Source organism: Haliotis rufescens, unplaced genomic scaffold (genome assembly GCF_023055435.1).
Source record: "Haliotis rufescens isolate VD_foot unplaced genomic scaffold, xgHalRufe1.0.p SCAF_4, whole genome shotgun sequence".
NCBI classification, from domain to species: domain Eukaryota; kingdom Metazoa; phylum Mollusca; class Gastropoda; order Lepetellida; family Haliotidae; genus Haliotis; species Haliotis rufescens.
Window position 1 is genome coordinate 58,831,602 of NW_025964112.1, and position 24,270 is coordinate 58,855,871.

Genomic DNA, 24,270 nt, shown 5'->3' on the forward strand with positions numbered 1-24,270 from the left:
TTATAACAAACTAAAATTAGAGGTCCCTTTGTGTTCGTTATAAACGGAGTTTACTGTACTTAGCTGATCTGTCAAGAGGGAAACAAGCAAACCTTGGGAAATAACCATTGGAATCCAAGTCAGTTTTTGAAGCGTTATATTTATGCCCCATGTTTTTGCAGAGGCAGGAAGATGAACTCCCATCTGGAGGCGGCTATCCAGGAGGCTGTGAAGGACATAAAAGACATGCCAGTCGTGAACTCTGAAACAGCCGCAGTGAAACCTTCAGTGAAGGGGCGTGCCACAAAGAAAAGGAAGGCTTGATGCCGCATGGATTATTTCAGTGTACAGTCAAACACTGAAGAGAGCCTACATTCATCCACTGTTTTATGGTTGGACAGTGAATGTCCAGGGATATAGTAGGATAATGATGGAAGACATTGACGATATATGACATGCGATGGACAGTGTTTATTTATGTCCAGTCATTAGGGAATTTACTTTCCTGGGAATTGAAGTTTGAGATTGATGTGATGTCTGTTTAGCTCAGCAAAACCATTTTTGAAGGATTTTGAAATTTTGAGAACCTGCATTTTGAAGGATGTCTGCTGGTTTGTAAACAATATGTACAGTTCATTATGGCATGAACATTAATTAGGCTCTCCTCACAACAGTTTATGAGTACTACCTACAATATCAGCTTCATCTGATGAAGTCATGACTTGGACAGCATACTAGAATTTGAAATTGAAGATGAAATATTTTGTGCCAATGTTGAAAGTCTAAGGACACGGTGTGGAAATTGTGTTATTTTGTGACAGATGAATTACTACCAAGTCTGATGAAGGGGTTCTTTTTCGAGTCCAGGTGGGTGGTGGGTGGGATGTTACCTGCAAAAAGTTTGTCGTGTCGTCTTCTTCGATGGGTTGTTATGATGTCTCTCACAAGTAACAGTTATTGTAGTTTCTGCCTCGATATGTTCTCTTGAAATCAAGGGTTGGGTGACTGCCAATTGATTAATCGACGGAGATTGACAAATGAGGAGTCACTTCACCCTTGACATCTAATAAGGCAGAGGGAAAGCATACGATAATTATTTTCACCAATTGTCATCCACATTAGGTGGCAAGAATATGCAAAGTATTCATGAGGAAAGATCACAAAAGAAAAGGTGCAGTCAACGGTTGAAAATTCCATTATGATTGGGATGTGCCTGGCAATTGCAACAGACAATTTATTAGATTTTTGACTATTTGAACTGCAGGTCCAGCTGCATGCCTCATGCATTGAAGCGATGTTGATTGATAAAAGTGACGGCACTTTTGATGAAAAATCCAGTTGTGCAGTCGTCTAGTGCGAAAAAGGTGACCCCCTTAAATTCAAGAAATAAGTCAGTTGAGACTTTTGTTAAATAATTGTTTCGACCATGGACGTATTCACAGATATTGAAAGAATGAAACAAACTTTCCGTAATCTAACTAGAAAATAGTTAATTGCCCAACCCGTCCTGGGTTCATCAAGTACCTTGTAGTTCAGACAAGGAGAGTGTCAAGTTGAGGTCTTATTTTCAAAGAACAGACCATAAGTCAACATGGTTTCCAAGGTTTGACTGAACAGAGATAAACACTGGTGTGGCAGAGAGTGTCAACTTAATGCTATATTATCAATGAGTAGGCCATAAAGTGTCATTGTTCCCATCTTGTTTTTGAGTAAAGGACCTCAGGTTTGCAAGGTTTATCTGTACAGAAACAGGTTGGTCTGGCAGAGTGGTAGCATGGTGGAGAGTGGTTTGGTTTTATTTTGTCAGTGTTCCCCAGTGTGGCTGCGGAACTGCCACAAGAGCCACAGACTACTCACTTGTTCTCATTTGTGACAGTTTCTTTGCTGGAAGAGTTCCGCAGTGCGGCAGTAGAATTACCTACCACAAGGCCCATGAACACCTCCCTTCACTTGTGAACATTGTGGCACCACTGTTGGTGTTGGTGTTGGGTACTATCATGACAGGCTCTCATCGCTCTTTTCATAAACATTTTGAAGAATTTATTAAAATGTAGGTCATTCAAGGGTTGGTTTTCTGTTCTGTCTATGTCTACAATGGTCTGGTGTGTTCATTGAGCATGGCTATGTTAATCTGAGAAATTGTTCATTCTGTTTATAAGTTGTGATAGGTAGATCTGTTTCAAAGTTCTGCGATATGATGTTAGTCACTTGGGTATGGGATTTCCTTTAAAGATGAATGATAAAGTGCTGTGGTGTTCAGGCCGGAATTTGTTTAATGCAGTGTTGGCAGAAACTGAAGAGAAACAGGCTGAAGGCTTCTGTCAGTCAAGACATTCTTGAATAGTTAATGGATGTTTTACTTCACAAGTTGGTGGGAAGGTCATTTATTGGACGGTGTAAATTTTAGTTTCGGAAGAAAATTTATTTTTCTAAGACGAAACATGAGTTGTTACCTTCTAAACCTCTCTGTATAGTACTGTCCCAGCGAAACATGATCTGAAATATTTCAAATGCACATGACATGCAAATTCTATGTATGTTTGTCCGTGTTGTTTGGGGCATAATTGCATAATGTAAACACAGGCAATATTGACATTTGTTTTCTGAATTGATGGACAGTTTCATGTTGGTAATTTAATGTTTGGTAGTGTTCAATAATTGGTCTTGTGTTCATTTGTCAAGCACAGCTGCTGTTGCTCAGGTAATGTTTCCTGTGTAAATGTGTCAGGGGGTTGATACAGCTCGAACCTTACTCAGAGCCAAAATGTGCGCTCCAAAAAGCAGGTTTAGATAGATTTTCAGATAAACGGTTAACAGTAAAATTCTAGGCGATTCTTATTATTAAAACAGGTTATTGGATCCTCTAAAATGAACTACCTATTTGAACAGGGACCCATTCCACATTGCGATTTTAGCTCTAAGATGATCGTAACTCCCATACTTTTGCATAGACTTACTACAATCGTAGCACTAAGATGATCGTAACTCCCATGCTTTAGCATAGACTTACGACAATTGTAGTGCTAAGATGATCGTAACTCCCATACTTTTGCATAGACTTACGACAATTGTAGTGCTAAGATGATCGTAACTCCCATACTTTTGCATAGACTTACGACAATTGTAGGTCAAAGATGATGGTCACTCCCATACTTTAGCACAGGCTTACAACAATCATAGCGCTTAAATCATTTTGTGGAATGGGGCCCTGAGCTAGCAGTATGCACATTTATATTTTGACCCTTAGAAAAGCATCCAAAATATTTTACTGCGAGACCAATTAAATTTGAGATCAAGGCCCTGTTGCACAAAGCAATCGTAGCGCTACGTCTGTCAAAGGCTATGTTAAAGTATATGATTAATGAGTCATGACCTTATGATCGCTTTATGCAACAGGCCCTGAAAAAAATTTGAAATGATCTTTTTGCTTTCTTACTGCTGTTTTCCCCGCCTAGTGATAAGGATTTTGAAAGAAAAATACAGACATTAATAAATAATGATAATTCCAACAGATTTTGCTCGAGGGAGATTTGGTAGTTGTTAAGTGTTTAGTTCTGTTCCTACTGTGAGTGTAGGAGCTATATTTTATGAAGTAGTCAAAGATATAACTGTTGTTGGCATTTCCATGTGAGGTAGTGTATGTTTAGCAATGATCAGTGCTTTGTTTGAGGCCAGGGTCAGTGACTTATTGTCTGTTATTGTTATGTTTTGGGAGGGACAGTGGACAGTACACTGGCGGACATTCCTGTCCCCCATCTCCGACAACTCGGAGGTTTCAACATGTATGATGATGATTATTTCTTGAGCAATAGACGTACCTTCTCCATCAGTTGGTACTGCCGAAATCGGTGTCTGGGTATTTAATCAGACTTATATGATGCATTTTCAAATTTACTCTGTGCAAGAGAGATGATTTATTTTAACACTTTCATGCTTAATTTATTGTTACTGAATTTGTGACTGATATTGTCTTCATTAAAAACCGGAAATTGATGGATGCAGATAGAGCAAACCACATCCTTAATGTGTTCATGTAGAAATATTTAGTTCTGATATTTTCCTACCAAACCCTCTGTGTGTTGTTCAGCTTGGTGTGTGTTTTCAGTTAAAGCTTCATGGTTACTGTATGGCTCTGTGATATGTCCAATGTGTACAGGTGTTATTTATTTGTGATACTTCCTTTTGCATAATACCTTGCAGATTTACTTCACTCTTAAGGCTTAATTATATAATAATTCTCTATAAGCTTAAAAGTTTATGCCTGTGAATTTATTGAATCAGAAACTCCGTCACAAACATATTACTTGTACTTTGAAATATATATATTAATCAAGAATTTTTTGCATAAGGACATCCTTTGTCTCTTCCATTGCTAAGCATAGGGCAAGTCTATATATTGTATCTCTAGCTGTGTGTTAAGTGTAATATCCTATATCAGCTGAAACTACCGTACACAGGACTGGTCAAGTCCGAACGTGAGCACCCAATCAGAGACAGGGTATCACTTAAGCCTTACCTCATTGGGCTAAGCTCAGTTCAACACAAGCATGAACACTTACTATATTTTGTTTTGGTTTGGAGGAGTTACATAGACATTTTTACACCATAAATCAAACAATTATTTTGACAGTTGGGTTGAATACAAAATTGTATATTTTTTTTGTTAACTTAGTTAACTTATTTGCTCTGTATGAAGAATATGTTTGAAAATTTTGTTGTGGTTTGAAATGGTTTCATTTTCTTGACTCCAGGCAGGCAGGATTGTGGGAATTGACAAATGAAACTCCTTGAAAACATTAGGTATTACTAAGCAATGTCAGAAACATAATACAGATAAGCAAATCTCTCCAATTTTGGAGGCGAGCTTGAGAAAGAATTAACTTATCTTTACAATCAAGTTGAACTTTCAGTATTTTTCAATTACATTCAATCTATGCTTCGATGCAGTGACTGATACCATCCTTTCATTTGGCCTGATTAATTTGTGGTTTAACAGTTGTATTTGTTGATGATTTGTTTAGGGGACATTGGGGCCAGTAAGGTGCCACATGTTGCTGTGAACAGTTGATTTCTTCGTTAGGACAGGATCCTTTAATCATATGTTTGAATCCCAGGTTTACCCTGGTCAATATTCTTGGTTTGTCAGCACCATATCCATGTTCATCAGGACAGGATCCTTTAATCATATGTTTGAATCCCAGGTTTACCCTGGTCAATATTCTTGGTTTGTCAGCACCATATCCATGTTCATCAGGACAGGATCCTTTAATCATATGTTTGAATCCCAGGTTTGCCCTGGTCAATATTCTTGGTTTGTCAGCACCATATCCATGTTCATCAGGACAGGATCCTTTAATCATATGTTTGAATCCCAGGTTTGCCTGGTCAATATTCTTGGTTTGTCAGCACCATATCCATGTTCATAGTCTTCACCAAATTGGTCCGCGTGAAAAAACGATGGATCATTTTGGACTTTCTTGCCTCATTTGGCTTATTGACATGCTGTGATTTAGCTGAAATAGTGTTAAAAATGGCATTAACCCAACTCACTCACTCACCCACTCTGATTTGTTCAACCTTGATACATACTGTTCTTCATTTATTCAGGTTTGGTGACTCCTACTATGATCTGAATTGTTTTTAGATTTAATTAGAAATAGAGACCCAAAATTGCAGAATTTGGCATAATATTTGACAGTGTAAACAGACCTGAAGTAAATGTTAATATGAGTTTAACAGTTCAGTTATAAGATGTCAATAATTAGTTATAGATTAACAAATTATGTTGTTGCTGGCGTTAAGGAAAACATTGAAGCTTTTTGTTGAAAGTTTAATTTTGTTCATTAATGTTATATTTGTTTGCAATGTTGATGGCATTATATTTTTATCATTGAAAATAGACTGACTAAAAGTGTATGGCATTTTTGAAGATATTGCGTTTATGTTAATTTCTCTCCTAAGTATTTGTTATGTGTGCAAGATCAAAGATAGTTTACTTTGTAGTTATACATTTATGATTAAATTGACTAAGGAAACGTTCCGAGGTTCTATGTGATGTCCACTTTTGACCAGGAGAAGATGCTTCAGGCTGCTTGTGCTTATGTGGTTACTGTTAGTGCTTATGTGGTTACTGTTAGTGCTATAGTTATTACTGTGTGTTGTGCAGATTTAATTTAAGCTTGTTTGTTTAGAATCTCAGAATATTCTATGGTGTTCAATGTTGTGTGAAAAGTGCTTCAAAGGGAGACAACTGCCCATTTTACTGACCCATCGCTCACAATGCTTGCAAATGGCGAGATTGTGTTTATTGTGTCCGTGGTCAGATTCCGATGTATTTGTGTTTGAGCATAGAGATATACACATATTTTATTTGTTGTTTTGTTGGACAATCTTTTTTTTTAATTGTACATAAACATTTTATCCCTAATGCTACACCAGTAGTTATAACTGACCCAGTTTTAATGCTGATAAAAGTTGATTTCGTTTGTATATATTGATAATTAATATGATGTTTTGTACATAGTCAACCATTTCGTGCCATGTATGGATACAGAAGTATACTTATCTTAATGTTAAAAGTCCTCATGTGCTCAAAGCACACAACCGATGTCGTGTACAGAAAATTTGTATAATGTGATATCATGTTATTCAGTGTTTATTTACAGTCTTAATCACAGCTTAGTGAGTCATGTGACCAGGGTCATGTGACAGGATCAGATACCGAGGGAATCATCGTCTTGCATATATTTCTGTGACTTGTTTATCAATAACCATTGAGACAGTATGCCACAGATGAACTGTGGGTCTACTGAAGCTACTTGCCTGTCCTTCACAGGCTGACACAAGCAATGACGGATAGATGTATTCCCATGTTTATCATACTCCCAATGTTCTGTATTAAACTTCAGTTTATTGTTCACACTCACATGTTCTGTCATCTTTGCCTCATTTGCAGGGGACCCGTGGCATCGGGTGGTCAGGCTTGCTGACTTAGTTGATGCATGTCATCGTGTCCCAATTGCATGGATTGATGCTCATGATGTCAATCACTGGATTGTCTGGTCCAGACTTGATTATTTACAGACCACCGTCATATGGCTGGAATAGTGGTTAGTGCAGCGTTAAACAAAAAATAAACAAACAAACATTATTTGCAAGGGTCAGGGTAGGCCCAGTTATCTAAAGCACCACAATTCGATAATTCGAGTTCCGGTTTGCCCTGATCATGTTTCCAGGTTTGTCAGCACCATACTCGAGCTCGTGGGTTTTACCAAAGAGGTAACGACTGAGGCCTGCATCACCTCGGGCTTTCCTCCCACAGTAAGTTGACATGCTGTGATATAACTGGAATACTGTTAAAAGCAGAGTTAAACCTAACTCACTCACTCACTCACTTCAGGGACCTCTGTGGTCGAGTGGATAGAGCGTCTGGTTGGAGAGTGAAAGATCTGTGGTTCAATCCCTGACCGCGTCGTACCAAGAGACGTGAAAAGATGTTTATTTTTGTTAACATGACTGGTGCTCTGCTTTATGGGGATTAGTTCGGACAAGTACAAGTAGCCACACACACACACACACGTACATCATGTCGCTGTATGAGTGCAACATTATGTCCCATTTCACATCAACTCATTTGCAGGCGGGCTTTCTTTCCTCCCACATCAAGCTAAAATTAGCGGTATAATGGCAGTACTGTCCAAAGTGACGATGATAACAGTCATCTGCAATCTGAAGACGCAGTTTTATTCCCCACATTGTAATTTACTGCATTGTGTAATGGCATTTTTCTCTCACTTTCATTTGCCTGTCACCCAAAAGACCCTAGATTTAACAAACACTTTATTTATTACATTCAAGTGTTAGTCATCTTTGATTTGCAGGATGGACCAGTCATGGATTTATCTAGACCTGCTCAGAGGCTGATATTCAGCAAATATCAGTAACAGTTCTCAAATTTGCAGAAGTGACTTGCATTTCACTGATGACAGTACCAGTAAGGGGCACAGGTGGCCCTGTCATCTAAGGCGTTGCAATTCACTGTGCAGAGCTGCATCCCTTGGCCATGCCAGAAACCTATGATTGTGGGTTCGAATCCCGGTTCACCCCAATTGTTTTTAAGTTTGTCAGCTCCATACCTGTGCTCGTGGGTTTTACCAAAGTGGTAAACGTTCTATACCTGCATCACTTCAGGCTTTCCTCCCACACTAAGCTGACACGCCGTGATATGACTGGAATCCTGTTCAAAGCGGCGTCAACCTTCCCTTACTCACTCACTCAGTACCACTAAACAAGAAGGAAATGTAATGTTCAGTTTGATGTTTTTGCATTGAATAAAATGTTAAATTACCCCTGAATATGTGTACATAAGGACTTAAGAAAATAAGAAAATGCCAAATTAAAAAAAAAAACCCATCTTTTTCCACAGTTTGTCTGCCATGGGCACTTATGTGGAATCCTTCATAAACCCCTCCGAGTAGTTACAGTATTTACTTGTCACCCAGAAGATTCAGAGTTTGATGCCCACATTGTAGGATGACTGTTTGTGACACTCAAGTGTCCTCTGATGTTTGTCTGATTTGAAGGTGGACAAGGTTGTTGTCATCAAATCCTTCTCTCCACCCATCTCTCTGCTGTTCAACTGAGGAATGGCTGATCCAGGGATTCCGGGTCAGAATGGGTACCCAGCCACCTTTAATCCTGGATGTAAGAGGCAGCTTCATGGATTGGATTGTCAGGCTCAGTGACTCGATTGATTGTCATTGTATGTATCTGGATAAGATGCGCTATATAAATCTATAATTTATAATGATTTATTATATAACTGGAACATTACTGAGTGTGGTGTTAAACAACAACCAGTCACCACAAAGCCTTACTTTGACAGTGAGGGACGGTCGGCCTAGTGGTTAAAGAGTTCGCTCGTCACGCCGAAGACCCGGGTTCTATTCCCGACATGGGTACAATGTGTGAAGCCCATTTCTGGTGTCCCCCGCCATGATATTGCTGGAATATTGCTAAAAGGGGCGTAAAACCATACTCACTCACTAGTTTGACAGTGAAAACCTTGTGTAGTTTGCATGAAGCCCTGGCAATTGCAGTAAATGCTTGTCACAAGCAAGAACCTTGGTGCGAAGCCACTGTATGTTTACCATGGTTAATACTTGGTAACCTATATAAAACTCACTGGAACTTGCTGTTCAGTTTAGTGAGCATGACATGGCATATTGTCCATCATCCATCATCCATCCATGGTTTGGGAAGGATTTCTAGTACATGTGCAAGTAGTACATTGTACAATACTTTCTAATACCACAACAGAAACTGTACAATAAAATAATATGGATTTTTATTCTAAACAAGGATACAGTATTTGTTGTGTTTAGCACCCAAATGCTTTTAAAGCAGAACAGTGTTTATTTACTTGCAAAATTTTCAGTTGAATGTCCAAGAAAAACTGTCAGAATATGGACAATATGTCTGTGTAACAGAAAATTGTGTGATATAAGATTACAAGAGGAATTTCTAAAACTTGAACTGTATTCCCTGTTCTGGTAGGCTGTTCTAAATATAATCAATATCACTGTGGGTGTTTTCATGTATAAGATAGCTATGCTATAAATCACACAGAATAATGAATGAGCCATGGTTTATTTCACGATAAAACATTTTTTTGAGTACAATAACCCTGAAACAGCAATTACCTTCAAAATGAGTTTATAATCAAGAAAATATGGGCTGTCATGTAAAATTTCAATATACGTTCACTGCGCTTACAGTGCTTACTGGGGCCACAATCGGCCCACTCGTCTAAGGCGCTGCAGTTCGCTGTGCAGAGTTGCATCCTTTGGGCACACCAGAAACCTATGATCATGTGTTAGAATCCCGATTCGTCCCGTTCATGTTTCTAGGATTGTCAGCATCATACCCATGCTCGTGGGTTTCACAAATGTAAATACCTGAGACCTGCATTACTTTGGGCTTTTCTCCACATTAAGCTGACATGCCGTGATATAACTGGACTACTGTTCAAACTGGCGTTAACTAACTTACTCACTCACTCACTCACTCACTCAGTGCTTACTTGCACTTTGATCTTGAAGTTGGTAAGGGGTGTTTGATATGGCGAATAAGGTAACATGAGTATTATAATACAATCTGGCTGATGCTTTTTATTGTAAATTTAACAATCAGCGAAACCTCATTAACTAGTCCTGAGTAGCATTGAAAATATATCAACTGATCCGAAGCTCAAATACCGACATGGAATAGTTAACCTACAATGCTGGTAATGAGCTGCCGGGACCTTCCATGAAGTTCTAGTTAAAGGGGTGTGTCACTGCGTACAACAACAACAACAACAACAACAACAACGACAACAACAACAGTGGAATGATCCTTTGGCGACACCTTTTTCTAAGTTTCAGGATTCAACCAACTCGAGTCAGAGAGCCAAAATCATAATATAAAACAAAAACAGTTTCATTATATTTACTTTTGCACTACTGCACTACAAATATAAAATAACTAACTTTTTTAAAATGGTTCTTGATAAACTGCATTGTATGAAGTCGGTCATCTTCTTGAGGTAAGAGAGTTAACTGACTATAAAATTCCAGTTTCCACCCTTGCCGAACAAGGCTGGTATTAGGGAGTTACATTTTGGCTGGACTAACGAGTCTATGCATAGTCCAATCAAAATTGTTCAACAAAATCGAAATCCAGTTCGTAAACTGTCATGCAGATTTCGGTTGATTGCAGGATTTGCAAGGCATTTGCACCGCCAACACGTTGTCAACAGATATTTTCCAAATCTTTTCATGTTTTTAATCAAGGTGCTCACGTGATTTGATGCATTTCACGATACAGACCTTGATTACTGATCAAATCATCCTGACTGGGTGTGGCCATTTTGTTTGAAGCAAATGTAAAAGATACGAGAGGTGGAATCTGATTGGTCCATAGGAGTGGCTTAGAAGGGACATAACACGTAATAGCCACTGGTGGCGCTACAATCGAGCCAAGGAATTCCAGCCTAGTTCAGCAAAGGTGGAAACTGGACTTTTAAAGTCAGTTGACTCTCTTGCCTCGGGAAGATGGAAGTCAGTCCACTGCAAGATAACAAAGCTTTTTCAGAAATAAACATGTATGTTACTGTTAGAATACCAAGTATTTTGTACTTCATACAAAAATCTACAGTAGCAGCATTCATTTTTCAAATTTCAATGGCCCAAACAAGGTCATGCCAAATTAAAAAAGAATATTGAGCTACACAAAATTACTTCTATTTTGACCGACAGAACAAATTGGTTGGCAAAATATCTGTAAACCAAAAAATATAAAAGGTGTGGATTTATAACAGGGATGCATGTATTGTGTAAAGAATAAATACATACACACAATCATTAAATCACAATATCACAGCGTATATAATTTTAAAAAGAATATGAAAACAATGGTAAAGAAATATTTAAGGTTGTTGATACAAGATGATTTCGAAACAATTGCCTTCATAAGTGAATAGAAATAGCCTTCTGTGCAATGGAATTGTCATAAAAATGTAAAAAATTGTAAAGGCAAATTTATTAGGAATTGCATATGAGGCATCTTCATGAACTTATTAAAAATACAACACAAAACTTCCATACACACTATCATACTGTGTCACCATGGCCTCATACACATCATGAAAATGCAGATCAATAGATTCTTTTCCAATGTTGATGAGTGTGTGAATATCACAAGAATCCATAACTATCATCACATAAGGACTTTTGAACATTTTGGGCCCGTGAAGATCCGGGGTAGAATAGGTCTTTACCAACCCATGCTTTCAGTAAAAGGCAACTATGCTTGTTGTAAGAGGCGACTAATGGGATCAGGTGGTCAGGCTCGCTGACTTTGTTGATGCATGTCATCAATCCTAATTGCGTGGATCGATGCTCATGTTGTTGTCAATCACTGGATTGTCTGATCCAGACTCGATTACTTACAGACCGCCGTCATATAGCTGGAATATGGTTGAGTGCGGCATTAAACAACATACAAACAAATTTGAACATTTTGTCACAATGAAGACTACTATATACTTTAGTCTGACAACCCTTCTGTGTCCCATATATCTTCATCTGCTTCAGGGGGCACGGGTGACCCAGTCGTCTAAGGCGCCGCGATTCGCTCCCTTGGGCACGCCAGAAACCTATGATTGTGGTTTCAAATCCAGGGTCGCCCCGATTATGTTTCTAGGTTTGTCAGCACCATACCCGTGCTCGTAGGTTTCACTGAAGTGTTAAACGTCTGAGACCTGCATCACTTTGGGCTTTCCTCCCTGCTGACACGCCGCGATATAACTGTAATACTGTTAAAAGCGGTGTTAAACCCAACTCACTCACTCACTCTTCTGCTTCAAGCAGCTGCTCCTCATGTAGCCTTTGTGCTCATGCCATGAAATAAGCTGCCTTGTGGTTGTCATCTCGCCTCACTTCTGCAGCTGTCTTGCTATCCAACATCCCTTCTGTTGCCTTGTTATTCCCATCTTGCCTCACCTCTGCAGCTGTCTTGCTATCCAACATCCCTTCTGTTGCCTTGTTATTCCCATCTCGCCTCACTTCTGCAGCCTTCTTGCTATCCAACATCCCTTCTGTTGCCTTGTTATTCCCATCTTGCCTCACCTCTGCAGCCTTCTTGTTATCCAACATCACTTCTGTTCCCTTCTGATTCCCATCTTGCCTCTCTTCAGCCACCTTGCTCTCTGTCAGTTTATCTCCTTCAGCTGTTGCTTCAGACTCGTGAGGTGGTATTGGAAGCACCATCTCAATAACAGACAGATCAACAAGTTCATCCTTGGAATGCCCTTTTGGTACTGGGATATCAAATATGATCGGGTTCTGGATTGGACGATAACCCTTTGAACACATTGCTGCGTTGATGAACTCTGTTTGTCCATCTGTGTAGGCTCCATAGCCTGGAAAACAGAAGTGGTTCACAAGAGCATGACTTCAGGAAACAAATGTGAGTATTCATGAAAGACATTGTAATACATTGTCTCAGACTTGTGAAAGAAATAACTGCCATGAGATTTGAATCTGGCTGTAATGATTTTGTGTCAAGTCCCTGAAATAAGCATAGTACCAGATGAAATAAGCATAGAACCAGATAAAATAAGCATAGAACCAGATGAAATAAGAGTAGAACCAGGTGAAATAAACATAGAACCAGATGAAATAAACATAGAACCAGATGAAATAAGCTTAGTACCAGATGAAATAAGCATAGAACCAGATGAAATAAGCATAGAAACAGATGAAATAAACATAGAACCAGATGAAATAAGCATAGAACCAGATGAAATAAGCATAGAACCCGATGAAATAAGCATAGTACCAGATGAAATAAGCATAGAACCAGATGAAATAAGCATAGAACCCGATGAAATAAGCATAGAACCAGATGAAATAAGAATAGAACCAGATGAAATAAGAGTAGCACCAGGTGAAATAAACATAGAATCAGATGAAATAAACATAGAACCAGATGAAATAAGCTTAGTACCAGATGAAATAAGCATAGAACCAGATGAAATAAGCATAGAACCCGATGAAATAAGCATAGAACCAGATGAAATAAGCATAGAACCCGATGAAATAAGCATAGAACCAGATGAAATAAGCATAGAACCAGATGACATAACAAGGTACCAGATTAAATAAGAGTAGAATCAGATGAAATAAGCATAGAACAGATGAAATAAGCATAGAACCAGATGAAATAAGAATAGAACCAGATGAAATAAGCATAGAACCAGATGACATAAGAGTAGAACCAGGCGAAATAAGCATAGAACCAGATGAAATAAGCATAGAACCAGATGACATAACAAGGTACCAGATGAAATAAGAGTAGAATCAGATGAAATAAGCATAGAATCAGATGAAATAAGCACAGAACCAGATGAAATAAGCGTAGAACCAGATGAAATAAGCATAGTACCAGATGAAATAAGCATAGAATCAGATGAAATAAGCATAGAACAAGATGAAATAAGCATAGAACAAGATGAAATAAGCATAGAACTAGATGAAATAAGCATAGAATCAGATGAACTAAGCGTAGAATCAAGTGAAATAAGCATAGAATCAGATGAAATAAACATAGTATCAGATGAAATAAGCGTAAAATCAGATGAAATAAACATAGAATCAGATGAAATAAGCGTAGAATCAGATGAAATAATATAGAACCAGATGAAATAAGCATACCTTCATGTATATGCCCACACACGTGGTACTTGGGCCGCACTCGGTTCCATACAGTGTTGAGCAAATCAACGCATCCAGCTGGGCGGCCATTGTGTAGCGTGTCTCCATAGCCTGCAGGGAGAGTGTACGACAGTTGAGGTAAGGGAGTGCAAGTAAAACCAAAATTCACTGACAATGCATTGATATTTGAACAGTACAATATGGACAAACAAACTTGAAACTCGTGCTGTAAAGCTCGATGAAGCTGCCTTCTGATTGGCTATTGTCAACTTCTTGCTAGTCATTCCATTGGTTGGTCAAAGTTCGCGAAAGTTCGATCTGACGTGACCCGTAATGGGATGTCCTCAGATCTTTGTTTAGCGGTAGCGAGAACTAAGATGTGATTTTAATGAAATTGGTGAAACATACGAGCACAAGCACTTGTGGTCATTCCTAGAATCATGATTTGGGTTAATTCCAACCCATGACCTGCAGATCCTGGCATGGCTAAGGGGCTCAACTCTGTACAGCAAACTGCAGCACTTACAGCCCTGTGCCCCCTGAGCCACCACACATATATGCACACAAACTTCCAGGTATGGTAATATTTACAGGCGACTATGCTTGTTGTAAGAGGCGACTAGTGGGATCAGGTGGTCAGGCTCGCTGACTTGGTTGATGCATGTCATCGTATCCCAATTGCGTGGATCGATGGTCATGATGTTAATCACTGGATTATCTGGTCCAGACTTGATTATTAACAGACCGCCGTCATATAGCTGGAATATTGCTGAGTGCGGCGTTAAACAACAAACAAACAAAAAACTTCACCATTGCATGAAGAAATGAGACCTTTTCTACTAACAATGAGTGACTATGTTTGTCGTAAGAGGGGACTAACGGGATCAGGTGGTCAGGCTCGCTGACTTGGTTGATGCATGTTATCGTATCCCAAATGTATGGATCGATGCTCATGATGTCACTCATTGGATTGTCTGTGCAAGTCGGACCTGTATCTAATGCACATTCTTCACACCAAACTAGTCTTGCTCTGTCAACTCACATATATATAGCGGATTGCTTTAATGATAGATGTATGTGTTACCCATATCCTCACTCACCCACTGGTGGGCCATGTGTCATCAGAATATCGGTATCCTCTGGAATGAGGTTCCATCGTCGGAGTAACGGTATCCCACGGGGAAGAGTGAAGGCATTACTCTGACATAACCCATTTTTAGGGACCCTGCGATAAAAACAACAACATTTTTTTCAGTTGTCTTTTACATATTTATGTCCTGCTAACAGGAGGACCATTTAACATTATAGGCTTGGGGGGAAAACCAGCTCACCAATACTTGTGTAATACCTTTTACAGTCACTGAACCAGCAGAATAATAATCTAAAAGTAACAAAATCTGTGATGACAGAAATCTCTGCTAAAAGCAGAGTTCATTGTACGAGTCTGACTACATAAAAAAAGTGTGTTTATGAATTACTATCAAATAGTGCATTCGCAATAATTTTTTATTTTACACATTTCTTTCACCTAAAATATACCCAAGACACAGTTCAATCATACTGTATAATTCCGCACGTCCCGATGTGCTATAAATTGCATCTGAAATATATATAATATATGGGAAATATATGTGAGCAATTACGCAACGAGTTGACAATTGTTTTAGGTATGCCCATTTGCGCTAAGACGGAACCCAGTCGCAAAAATGGTCATGAGAGGGACACGAGTCGCTATTCGTCTTGTCCCGGAATAACACGAGTTGGTCACGAATGTCAAATAGTGATGACACCTGGTATTTGCGAAAAGGTGAGCACAGCCTGCCCCACCGGTGGCACCCATCACAAACACAAAGTCAGATAACCATTGGTTGATATAAAGTCAGTCCAACTATCAAGGTTGACATAAGGGCTGGGACGGGTAACTCGGGTACTCGGGTACTCGGGTCCGGTTGGCCCTGAGAAGGACGCGGGTACCAACAGGACTACGTGGACCTGTGGTTTGTCACGTGATGTATTGTTTAACGACAACAAGGCTTAAAAACTTGAAAAATTGGTTCTCAGGTAATGACTTTTGAAAACATAGTGCAGGCAGACTGTGTTTTTTGTTTAGCTTGTTCAAACTAGTATGTAACCAAGTAAACAGTTGTGTACCATCAACCTTGGAAAGGACCTCCCAACATAAAAAGCATACAAAGTTCTATTGCCGCTATGAAAATAACACGAGATGTAAAATAAAACAGTGCACTTGTAAAGGGAAGTAACTGCATGCTATTTTGGATTGCATTGTGTTTAAATATAAGGATTTTTTATTTCTTTGAAAATGGAAATAAAAGCAAAACATCCTCCAGACGTGCTGCAAGACAATTATTTTATGAAGCCTTTGAATAATACTCTGTGGTTACACTACAAGTTGCAAATCATAATGTTCTCATTTCGTCTGACTTGTGTATGTTTCAGTAAAGCTTCAGTCAACTTCAGTGTATGCATATCATACCTGTATCAAAATAGATTTTGGATTCGTCCCAGCCCTTGTTGAGATGTCTGCAGACAATCAAACTTGGTGTCATGTCAGTGGGACACCCCGACTAAACAGCTGCAACAAAATGACAAGGTGAGGATGTCCCAAGTAAGAGCAACCGCCTCCCTGGTCTAGCGGATAGAGCATCCGCCCAGAGAGTGGTAGGCCGCGGTTCGATCCCCGGCCGCGCCATACCAAAAGATGTTTAAAGATGGTCTTTGTTGTTATCCTGCCTGGCGCTCTGCATTAACAGGCTTAAACAAGAACTGGTCGGCTCGGAGTGTGTCCGAGTGGGGTATTCATGTTAAACTGCGGCATGGTATCTCATTGAGCTAGCACTATAAAATTGACATGAGTCCGGATTAGTACACGCAGACACACACACATGTGCATGCATGTCGCTATATAAGTGCAATAATCATGGACACAATGTTAAATCCCATTTCACCTCACCAAACAAGAACGATATTCACTGTAAATCAATACAGAATTTCCAACAGATTAGTGCAAACACTGGAGTATTCTGATGTTATCCTACCACGGTGCGCCATATATCTTGATCCCATACACTTCCACCATGGCGTCCTGGAGGTAGGTGAAGTTGGTGAGCAGGTCGCGACTCTTCTGGACTGTTTCCGCAGAGCTACTGACCGGGTCAAGACAGCCATCATGGTTACCTGCGATCAGCAGTTTCACTTTGTGGGGAAGAGAACCTGGAACAGACAAGATGGCTACTGACACCTCCAACTCTTAATGTTCTGTCTCTTAGTTGTAGGGGAGATTCTGGAACAGACAAGATGGCTACTGACACCTCCAACTCATAATGTTCTGTCAATTAGGTGTAGGGGGAGATTCTGGAACAAACAAGATGGCTACTGACACCTCCAACTCATAATGTTCTGTCTATTAGGTGTAGGGGGAGATTCTGGAACAAACAAGATGGCTACTGACACCTCCAACTCATAATGTTCTGTCTATTAGGTGTAGGGGGAGATTCTGGAACAAACAAGATGGCCACTGACACCTCCAACTCATAATGTTCTGTCTATTAGGTGTAGGGGGAGATTCTGGAACAAACAAGATGGCCACTGACACCTCCAACTTATAATGTTCTGTCTATTAGGTGTAGGGGGAGATTCTGGAACAAACAAGATGGCTACTGACACCTCCAACTCATAATGTTCTGTCTATTAGGTGTAGGGGGAGATTCTGGAACAAACAAGATGGCCACTGACACCTCCAACTCATAATGTTCTGTCTATTAGGTGTAGGGGGAGATTCTGGAACAAACAAGATGGCTACTGACACCTCCAACTCATAATGTTCTGTCTATTAGGTGTAGGGGGAGATTCTGGAACAAACAAGATGGCCACTGACACCTCCAACTCATAATGTTCTGTCTATTAGGTGTAGGGGGAGATTCTGGAACAAACAAGATGGCCACTGACACCTCCAACTCATAATGTTCTGTCTATTAGGTGTAGGGGGAGATTCTGGAACAAACAAGATGGCCACTGACACCTCCAACTCATAATGTTCTGTCTATTAGGTGTAGGGGGAGATTCTGGAACAAACAAGATGGCTACTGACACCTCCAACTCATAATGTTCTGTCTATTAGGTGTAGGGGGAGATTCTGGAACAAACAAGATGGCCTCTGACACCTCCAATTCATAATGTTCTGTCTATTAGGTGTAGGGGGAGATTCTGGAACAAACAAGATGGCTACTGACACCTCCAATTCATAATGTTCTGTCTATTAGGTGTAGGGGGAGATTCTGGAACAAACAAGATGGCTACTGACACATCCAACTCATAATGTTCTGTCTATTAGGTGTAGGGGGAGATTCTGGAACAGACAAGATGGCTACTGACACCTCCAACTCATAATGTTCTGTCTGTTAGGTGTAGGGGGAGATTCTGGAACAAACAAGATGGCTACTGACACCTCCAACTCATAATGTTCTGTCTATTAGGTGTAGGGGGAGATTCTGGAACAAACAAGATGGCCACTGACACCTCCAACTCATAATGTTCTGTCTATTAGGTGTAGGGGCAGATTCTGGAACAAACAAGATGGCTACTGACACCTCCAACTCATAATGTTCTGTCTATTGGGTGTAGGGGGAGATTCTGGAACAAACAAGATGGCTACTGACACCTCCAACTCATAATGATCGTCTGTTAGGTGTAGGGGGAGATTCTGGAACAAACAAGATGGCTACTGACACCTCCAACTCATAATGTTCTGTCTATTAGGTGTAGGGGGAGATTCTGGAACAAACAAGATGGCCACTGACACCTCCAACTCATAATGTTCTGTCTATTAGGTGTAGGGGCAGATTCTGGAACAAACAAGATGGCTACTGACACCTCCAACTCATAATGTTCTGTCTATTGGGTGTAGGGGGAGATTCTGGAACAAACAAGATGGCTACTGACACCTCCAACTCATAATGTTCTGTCTATTAGGTGTAGGGGGATATCCTGGAACAAACAAGATGGCCACTGACACCTCCAACTCATAATGTTCTGTCAATTAGGTGTAGGTGGAGATTCTGGAACAAATAAGAGGGCCACTGGTGTTCAAACTAGTATGTAACCAAAGAAACAGTTGTGAAACCAAATATACAGTTGTGTACAATCAAATCAACCTGGGAAAAGGCCTCCCTAAAAAAATGCATTCATTGATGAGTAAAATAGTGGAATATAGTATCTGACTACCTTTCGTCTTGGAATATTTAAGGATTTCTTTGTTCTTTAAGAAAAATGGAAATAAAAATGACACATGCGGCAAGCTTTATGATGATGTGGGCGGTGCCTGAGAACCAATACTATTATGTTTTTTTAGCCGAACATATGGTTTTTATAATCATTGATCTAAGATCACTTTGTAGATATACTAGAATGGCTAAGAAGTTCAGAATAATATTGATTTTAAGAAATTTTCTTCTCCCTTGCTACCATACAAGGTTACACAAAGTACATTTTGCACTTAGATGATCATAACTCAGATACTTTAACAATTAGTGCATAATCATGGATTTAAGATCACTTTGTGGAATGACTACAAAGCCAGTACCACAAACCATCCTTACCATAATATTGGTTGAAACGGTCGACTTCTTCTGTGTTGCCATACATCGTGAAGTCGCCAACATGGAGGAGTACATCACCTGGGGGGATCACAGCAGACAGGTCGCTGTTCCGCTCCTCATGTCTCATGTGGGTGTCGCCAATACAAACAAAGCGGATGCAGTCTTTTTGGATTGGAGGATATGGAAACAAAGGTTTCAGCTTTTCAACTCTCCTCTCAGTTTTCAGCTGTTTCCATGCCTTACTTGGTGAGAGTGTCAATGGATGGACAGGGATTTTCATGGGTCTTGTCTTGTACCTAGACTCATCATCTCTGTCATGGTATTTCGCAAAAATGTTCTGCTTGATCCGTTTAATCATGCTGCTAGATCACTGAAAAGATTTGTATGTTAAAAATCTGATTGTTGAATAAGAACATCACCTGATTGTTTCCACTTTTCCCCAATGTTAGGTCAGTGCAACACAAATATTGTTCATCATTGCTTTGTGTAGGAGAATAACTACATTTCAGCAGGAAATATTAATTATTGCTGAATAGACATATTACCGTATTCGACGTAATAAGCGCCCCGCTCTAATAAGCGCCCACAGCGATATTTGCTAATATATTGGCTAGTGAACAATCCCAATCAGCACCCCTTCCGATTGATCCATGTACACAAGACTTATTTATTCGTGCATAATACGCACTCGTGTGTTATATCACCCTTAATTATGGGCAATTAAATTCTTGAAAAATATATCTGTCGTATGTAAACATTTCAGGCTGTTAGCATAAACCACGAAATTTACGATCTTTCAACTCAAAATAATATTCTAATAAGAGCCCCTATTTCTAATTTTGAGAGCGCCCTGGGCGCTTATTACGTTGAATACGGTAATTCAAATTAGAATCCAAGAAATCATATAGATTTTTCAGTGTTTTGTTGATATGTAACATGTCCCAATGCTGAATAATTTGGCCTACAAAAAAATGACATGAATATTGTATCCATTATATAATCTATCTATCTATCTATCTATCTATCTATCTATCTATCTTCACCCCTGTTATATGACATGAAGTGTCGTATAATCAAGCACAGCGCTGGATGTTTCAAATGTTAAATCTTTATAAAAGCATTTGTTATTCAATCAATCTCATAAAAAACAGATCTTAGCGGAAGCAACAACTAAAAGATCTGATTTTAATGAGACTGTTAATTAGGTCTCATGGCTCTTGCTGGGTATCTGATTAACCATAGGAATATATATCTACCTGCACGAAAAAACATTTATTGACCCATGTATCCAGCTCTCTCTCTCTCTCTACGTGTGTATATATATATATATATATATATATATATATATATATATATATATATATATTGCTACTGTGCGTATTCTATTCCAATGGATAAACAAACTTGTGTGACAGATTTCATATTTGGAAATTATTTTATGGGTGCTTCATACAACTTGTCCTATCGGGAAATATTATGTTTACCTTACAACATTACTGCCTACTATTAAAGTAGACCATGCTGGTAAAATCGGGTGATACGCAGTGTAGTACTTTCTAATAAACACGTCGAGGTAAACGATTCAATAACTGACAATAAGTTTCGCTTACTTGTCTCACTCTCAGTCGGTGTTCTGTTTTCCTGCCGAATCACCTTATTTACTGCTGTCATTTGTATAACTGACCGACCATGAAACAACTTTGTGGGTTATCGTCGCCTTCCTGGGTGAACCATGACATGTTTCAAAGCCCCGATTTTCCCCCATGTATGTACGCTGCAATTTTAACATTGTTGGTACCGTTGGGTGGAAGTGACAAGCCGGAAACTGTATTAGTCGGCATAAATCTATTAATAGCATCGACTCATACAAAGGGGCGCAACTCTGACAAACGCAGCCGTCATGATTGTTGAAGACATAAAGTATATTATATTTTACAGAAAGCACACAAATGACAGTTTACTACGTTCTCGGCTCTTTGAAAACCAGAATTGACCTCCTGAAAAGTCTTTAATTGTATGTGATTGACCATGCATCTACTGACCGCGGCCGTTTGGAACATTAATATTAACACCCCCAACCCCTCCCCCCTCTCCCCTGCCAACACACACACACACACACACACACACACAAACGCGCGCGCGAACACACACGCACACACACGCAATGGTCCTGCGTGTAGGGCTATAGCCGAGGAGGTGTTTTCACGCACGTGTGGTGGCACGTGGTCCTGTGAGCAGCGCAGAGGTCACACATTTAGGCAAAGCAGCGTTCCTCGCGGAGAGTCCCGGGATGGGTGACCGTCTTTGGCAGATTGGGCCCTGAGATCGAGTTTTTCGGGCTTTGGTCCTGCCCCACACCAAAGCACATGTAACACATTTGGTGTCTCCCTGGGCAGGTGACTTTGTTCGAAATGGATCTATGTTTACCCAGCAGGGTACCCGGTGGGATGAGACAGCAATATTGCTGTTTGGGCGTCCTTACTTATTTTATGTTTCTCATCTTCCAAGGTTTTCCTAGAGGGGAAGAACGGTTGGAAAAAACAAAATGTTCCTTATTGCAGAATACCTATTCAACCCAAATTGTTCCTTATTGCAGAATACCCATTCAACCCATAATGTTCCTCATTGCAGAATACCCATTCAACCCAAAATGTTCCTTATTGCAGAATACCCATTCAATCCCAATGTTCCTTATTGCAGAATACCCATTCAATCCCAAAATGTTCCTTATTGCAGAATACCCATTCAACCCAAAATGTTCCTTATTGCAGAATACCCATTCAACCCAAAATGTTCCTTATTGCAGAATACCCATTCAACCCAAAATGTTCCTTATTGCAGAATACCCATTCAACCCAAAATGTTCCTTATTGCAGAATACCCATCCAACCCAAAATGTTCCTTATTGCAGAATACCCATTCAACCCAAAATGTTCCTTATTGCACCTATTCAAGGTGGTCAAATCTTACAATGTGCTACCACGGGGCTAACTATGTACAGGCTCAGCTTTGACGATCTACACCAGTTATTTGACAATATAAGCATTTGTCTGGCTGACTATTGAGAGCAAGTTGAACCTTTGTGGAAAAGGATCTTAGAGGAAAGCACCTGAAGATAAAAGAAAATATCATCAAGTCATATTGTAATTTAAAAAACATTCTACCATAGACTTATGTTAAGTCACAAATGCTGCATAAAACGTGAACGAATCAGTTCTTAAATCACTTTTTTTTTAAACAAATAAGGCAGCTTGGGTTGTATACTCCCCAGGACGCCGAGAATGAAATTCGATTGTACACTGATCCATTCACGGGGGTAATAATGCGCTTTGAGCATGGTATTCAGCATGGAAAAAGCGCCATAATGGCCTGTTATTATTATATTTCTTTTCCACTGACAGGAGGGGCACGGCTGGACCAGTCGTCTAAGACGCCGCGATTCGCTGTGCAGAGTTGCGTCCCTTAGGCACGCCAGAAACCTATTATTGTGGATTCGAATCCCGGTTCGCCCCGATTATGTTTCTAGGTTTGTCAGCACCATACCCGTGCTCGTGGGTTTCACCGAAGTGGTAAACGTCTGACACCTGCATCACTTCGGGCTTTCCTCCCACATTAAGCTGACACGCCGTGATATAACTGGAATAATGTTCAAAGCGGCGTTAAACCCAACTCACTCACTCACTCACTCCACTGACATGATGACATTACCCTTGGCTATTGGATATCGATACACGCTTTTCACAGATGTATCAGCAGTTTAATACTAAACATTCGTTTAAATATTTCAGCACATTTATGTTTGACGGTGAAGTGAAAAAAGAAATAAAAACAAATAATGCGCATTCTGACAGTTAATCTCACCATAAAAAAAAGTAAAAACACAACCGGGAATAAATGTTTAGCATCTTTTTGTCCTACGTCTTAATGGCACACAACTATATGCATATGCATAAGGGTGCGTATATGGCTTCATTATAACAAGACCCGTGAAGATCCAGGGTAGAATAGGCCCTCAGCAACGCATTCTTACCGTAAAAGGTGACTATGTTTGTTTTAGAGGCTACTAACGGGTTCGGGTTATCAGGCTCGCTGACCTGATTGATGCATGTCATCGTATTCAAATTGCGTGTGGGGTGGTCGGATAGCCTAGTGGTTAAAGCGTTCGCTCGTCACGTCGAAGACCCGGGTTCGATTCCCGACATGGGTACAATGTACGTATGAAGCCCATTTCTGGTGTCCTCCGCCGTGATATTGCTGGAATATTTCTAAAAGCGGCGTAAAACCATACTCACTCACTCACTCAAATTGCGTGGATCGATGCTCATGATGTCAATCACTGGATTGTCTGGTTCAGAATCGATTGTACAGACCGCCGTCATATAGATGGAATACTGCTGAGTACGGCGTTAAACAACAAACAA

The 24,270-nt window shown here is 39.9% G+C and overlaps 2 protein-coding genes across 4 annotated transcripts in view; one reads left to right on the forward strand and one right to left on the reverse strand.

Annotated features, from left to right (window-relative positions):
- LOC124114059 overlaps positions 1-6,900 on the forward strand; it is a 28,578-nt gene extending 21,678 nt beyond the window's left edge. The window contains exons 7-8 of one of the 2 annotated variants that reach the window (XR_007218145.1): positions 162-5,267; positions 5,355-6,900. Coding sequence is in view for 1 of the 2 variants with exons in the window: in XM_046474602.2 (XP_046330558.2) it covers positions 162-303 (142 nt within the window). In the remaining variant the exon portion in view is untranslated. Of the gene's footprint in view, positions 1-161 lie in introns of both variants that reach the window. The other variant, XM_046474602.2, reaches the window with a different exon arrangement.
- A 5,404-nt stretch (positions 6,901-12,304) lies between these two features.
- Positions 12,305-21,681, reverse strand: LOC124114049 (UPF0046 protein C25E10.12-like). Of its 2 annotated transcripts, XM_046474590.2 has the most exons (6): positions 21,460-21,681; positions 19,850-20,219; positions 17,291-17,465; positions 15,335-15,459; positions 14,235-14,345; positions 12,305-12,940 (listed from the first exon to the last, which is right to left on the reverse strand). In XM_046474590.2, exons 2-6 carry the CDS (start codon positions 20,205-20,207, stop codon positions 12,414-12,416), a joined length of 1,296 nt encoding a protein of 431 aa, XP_046330546.1. In that variant the 5' UTR covers positions 20,208-20,219; positions 21,460-21,681; the 3' UTR covers positions 12,305-12,413. The 2 variants fall into 2 exon arrangements, with proteins under 2 accessions (XP_046330546.1, XP_048238388.1); XM_048382431.1 differs by lacking the exon at positions 21,460-21,681 and having other exon boundaries at positions 19,850-20,387.
- Positions 21,682-24,270: the final 2,589 nt, after the last annotated feature.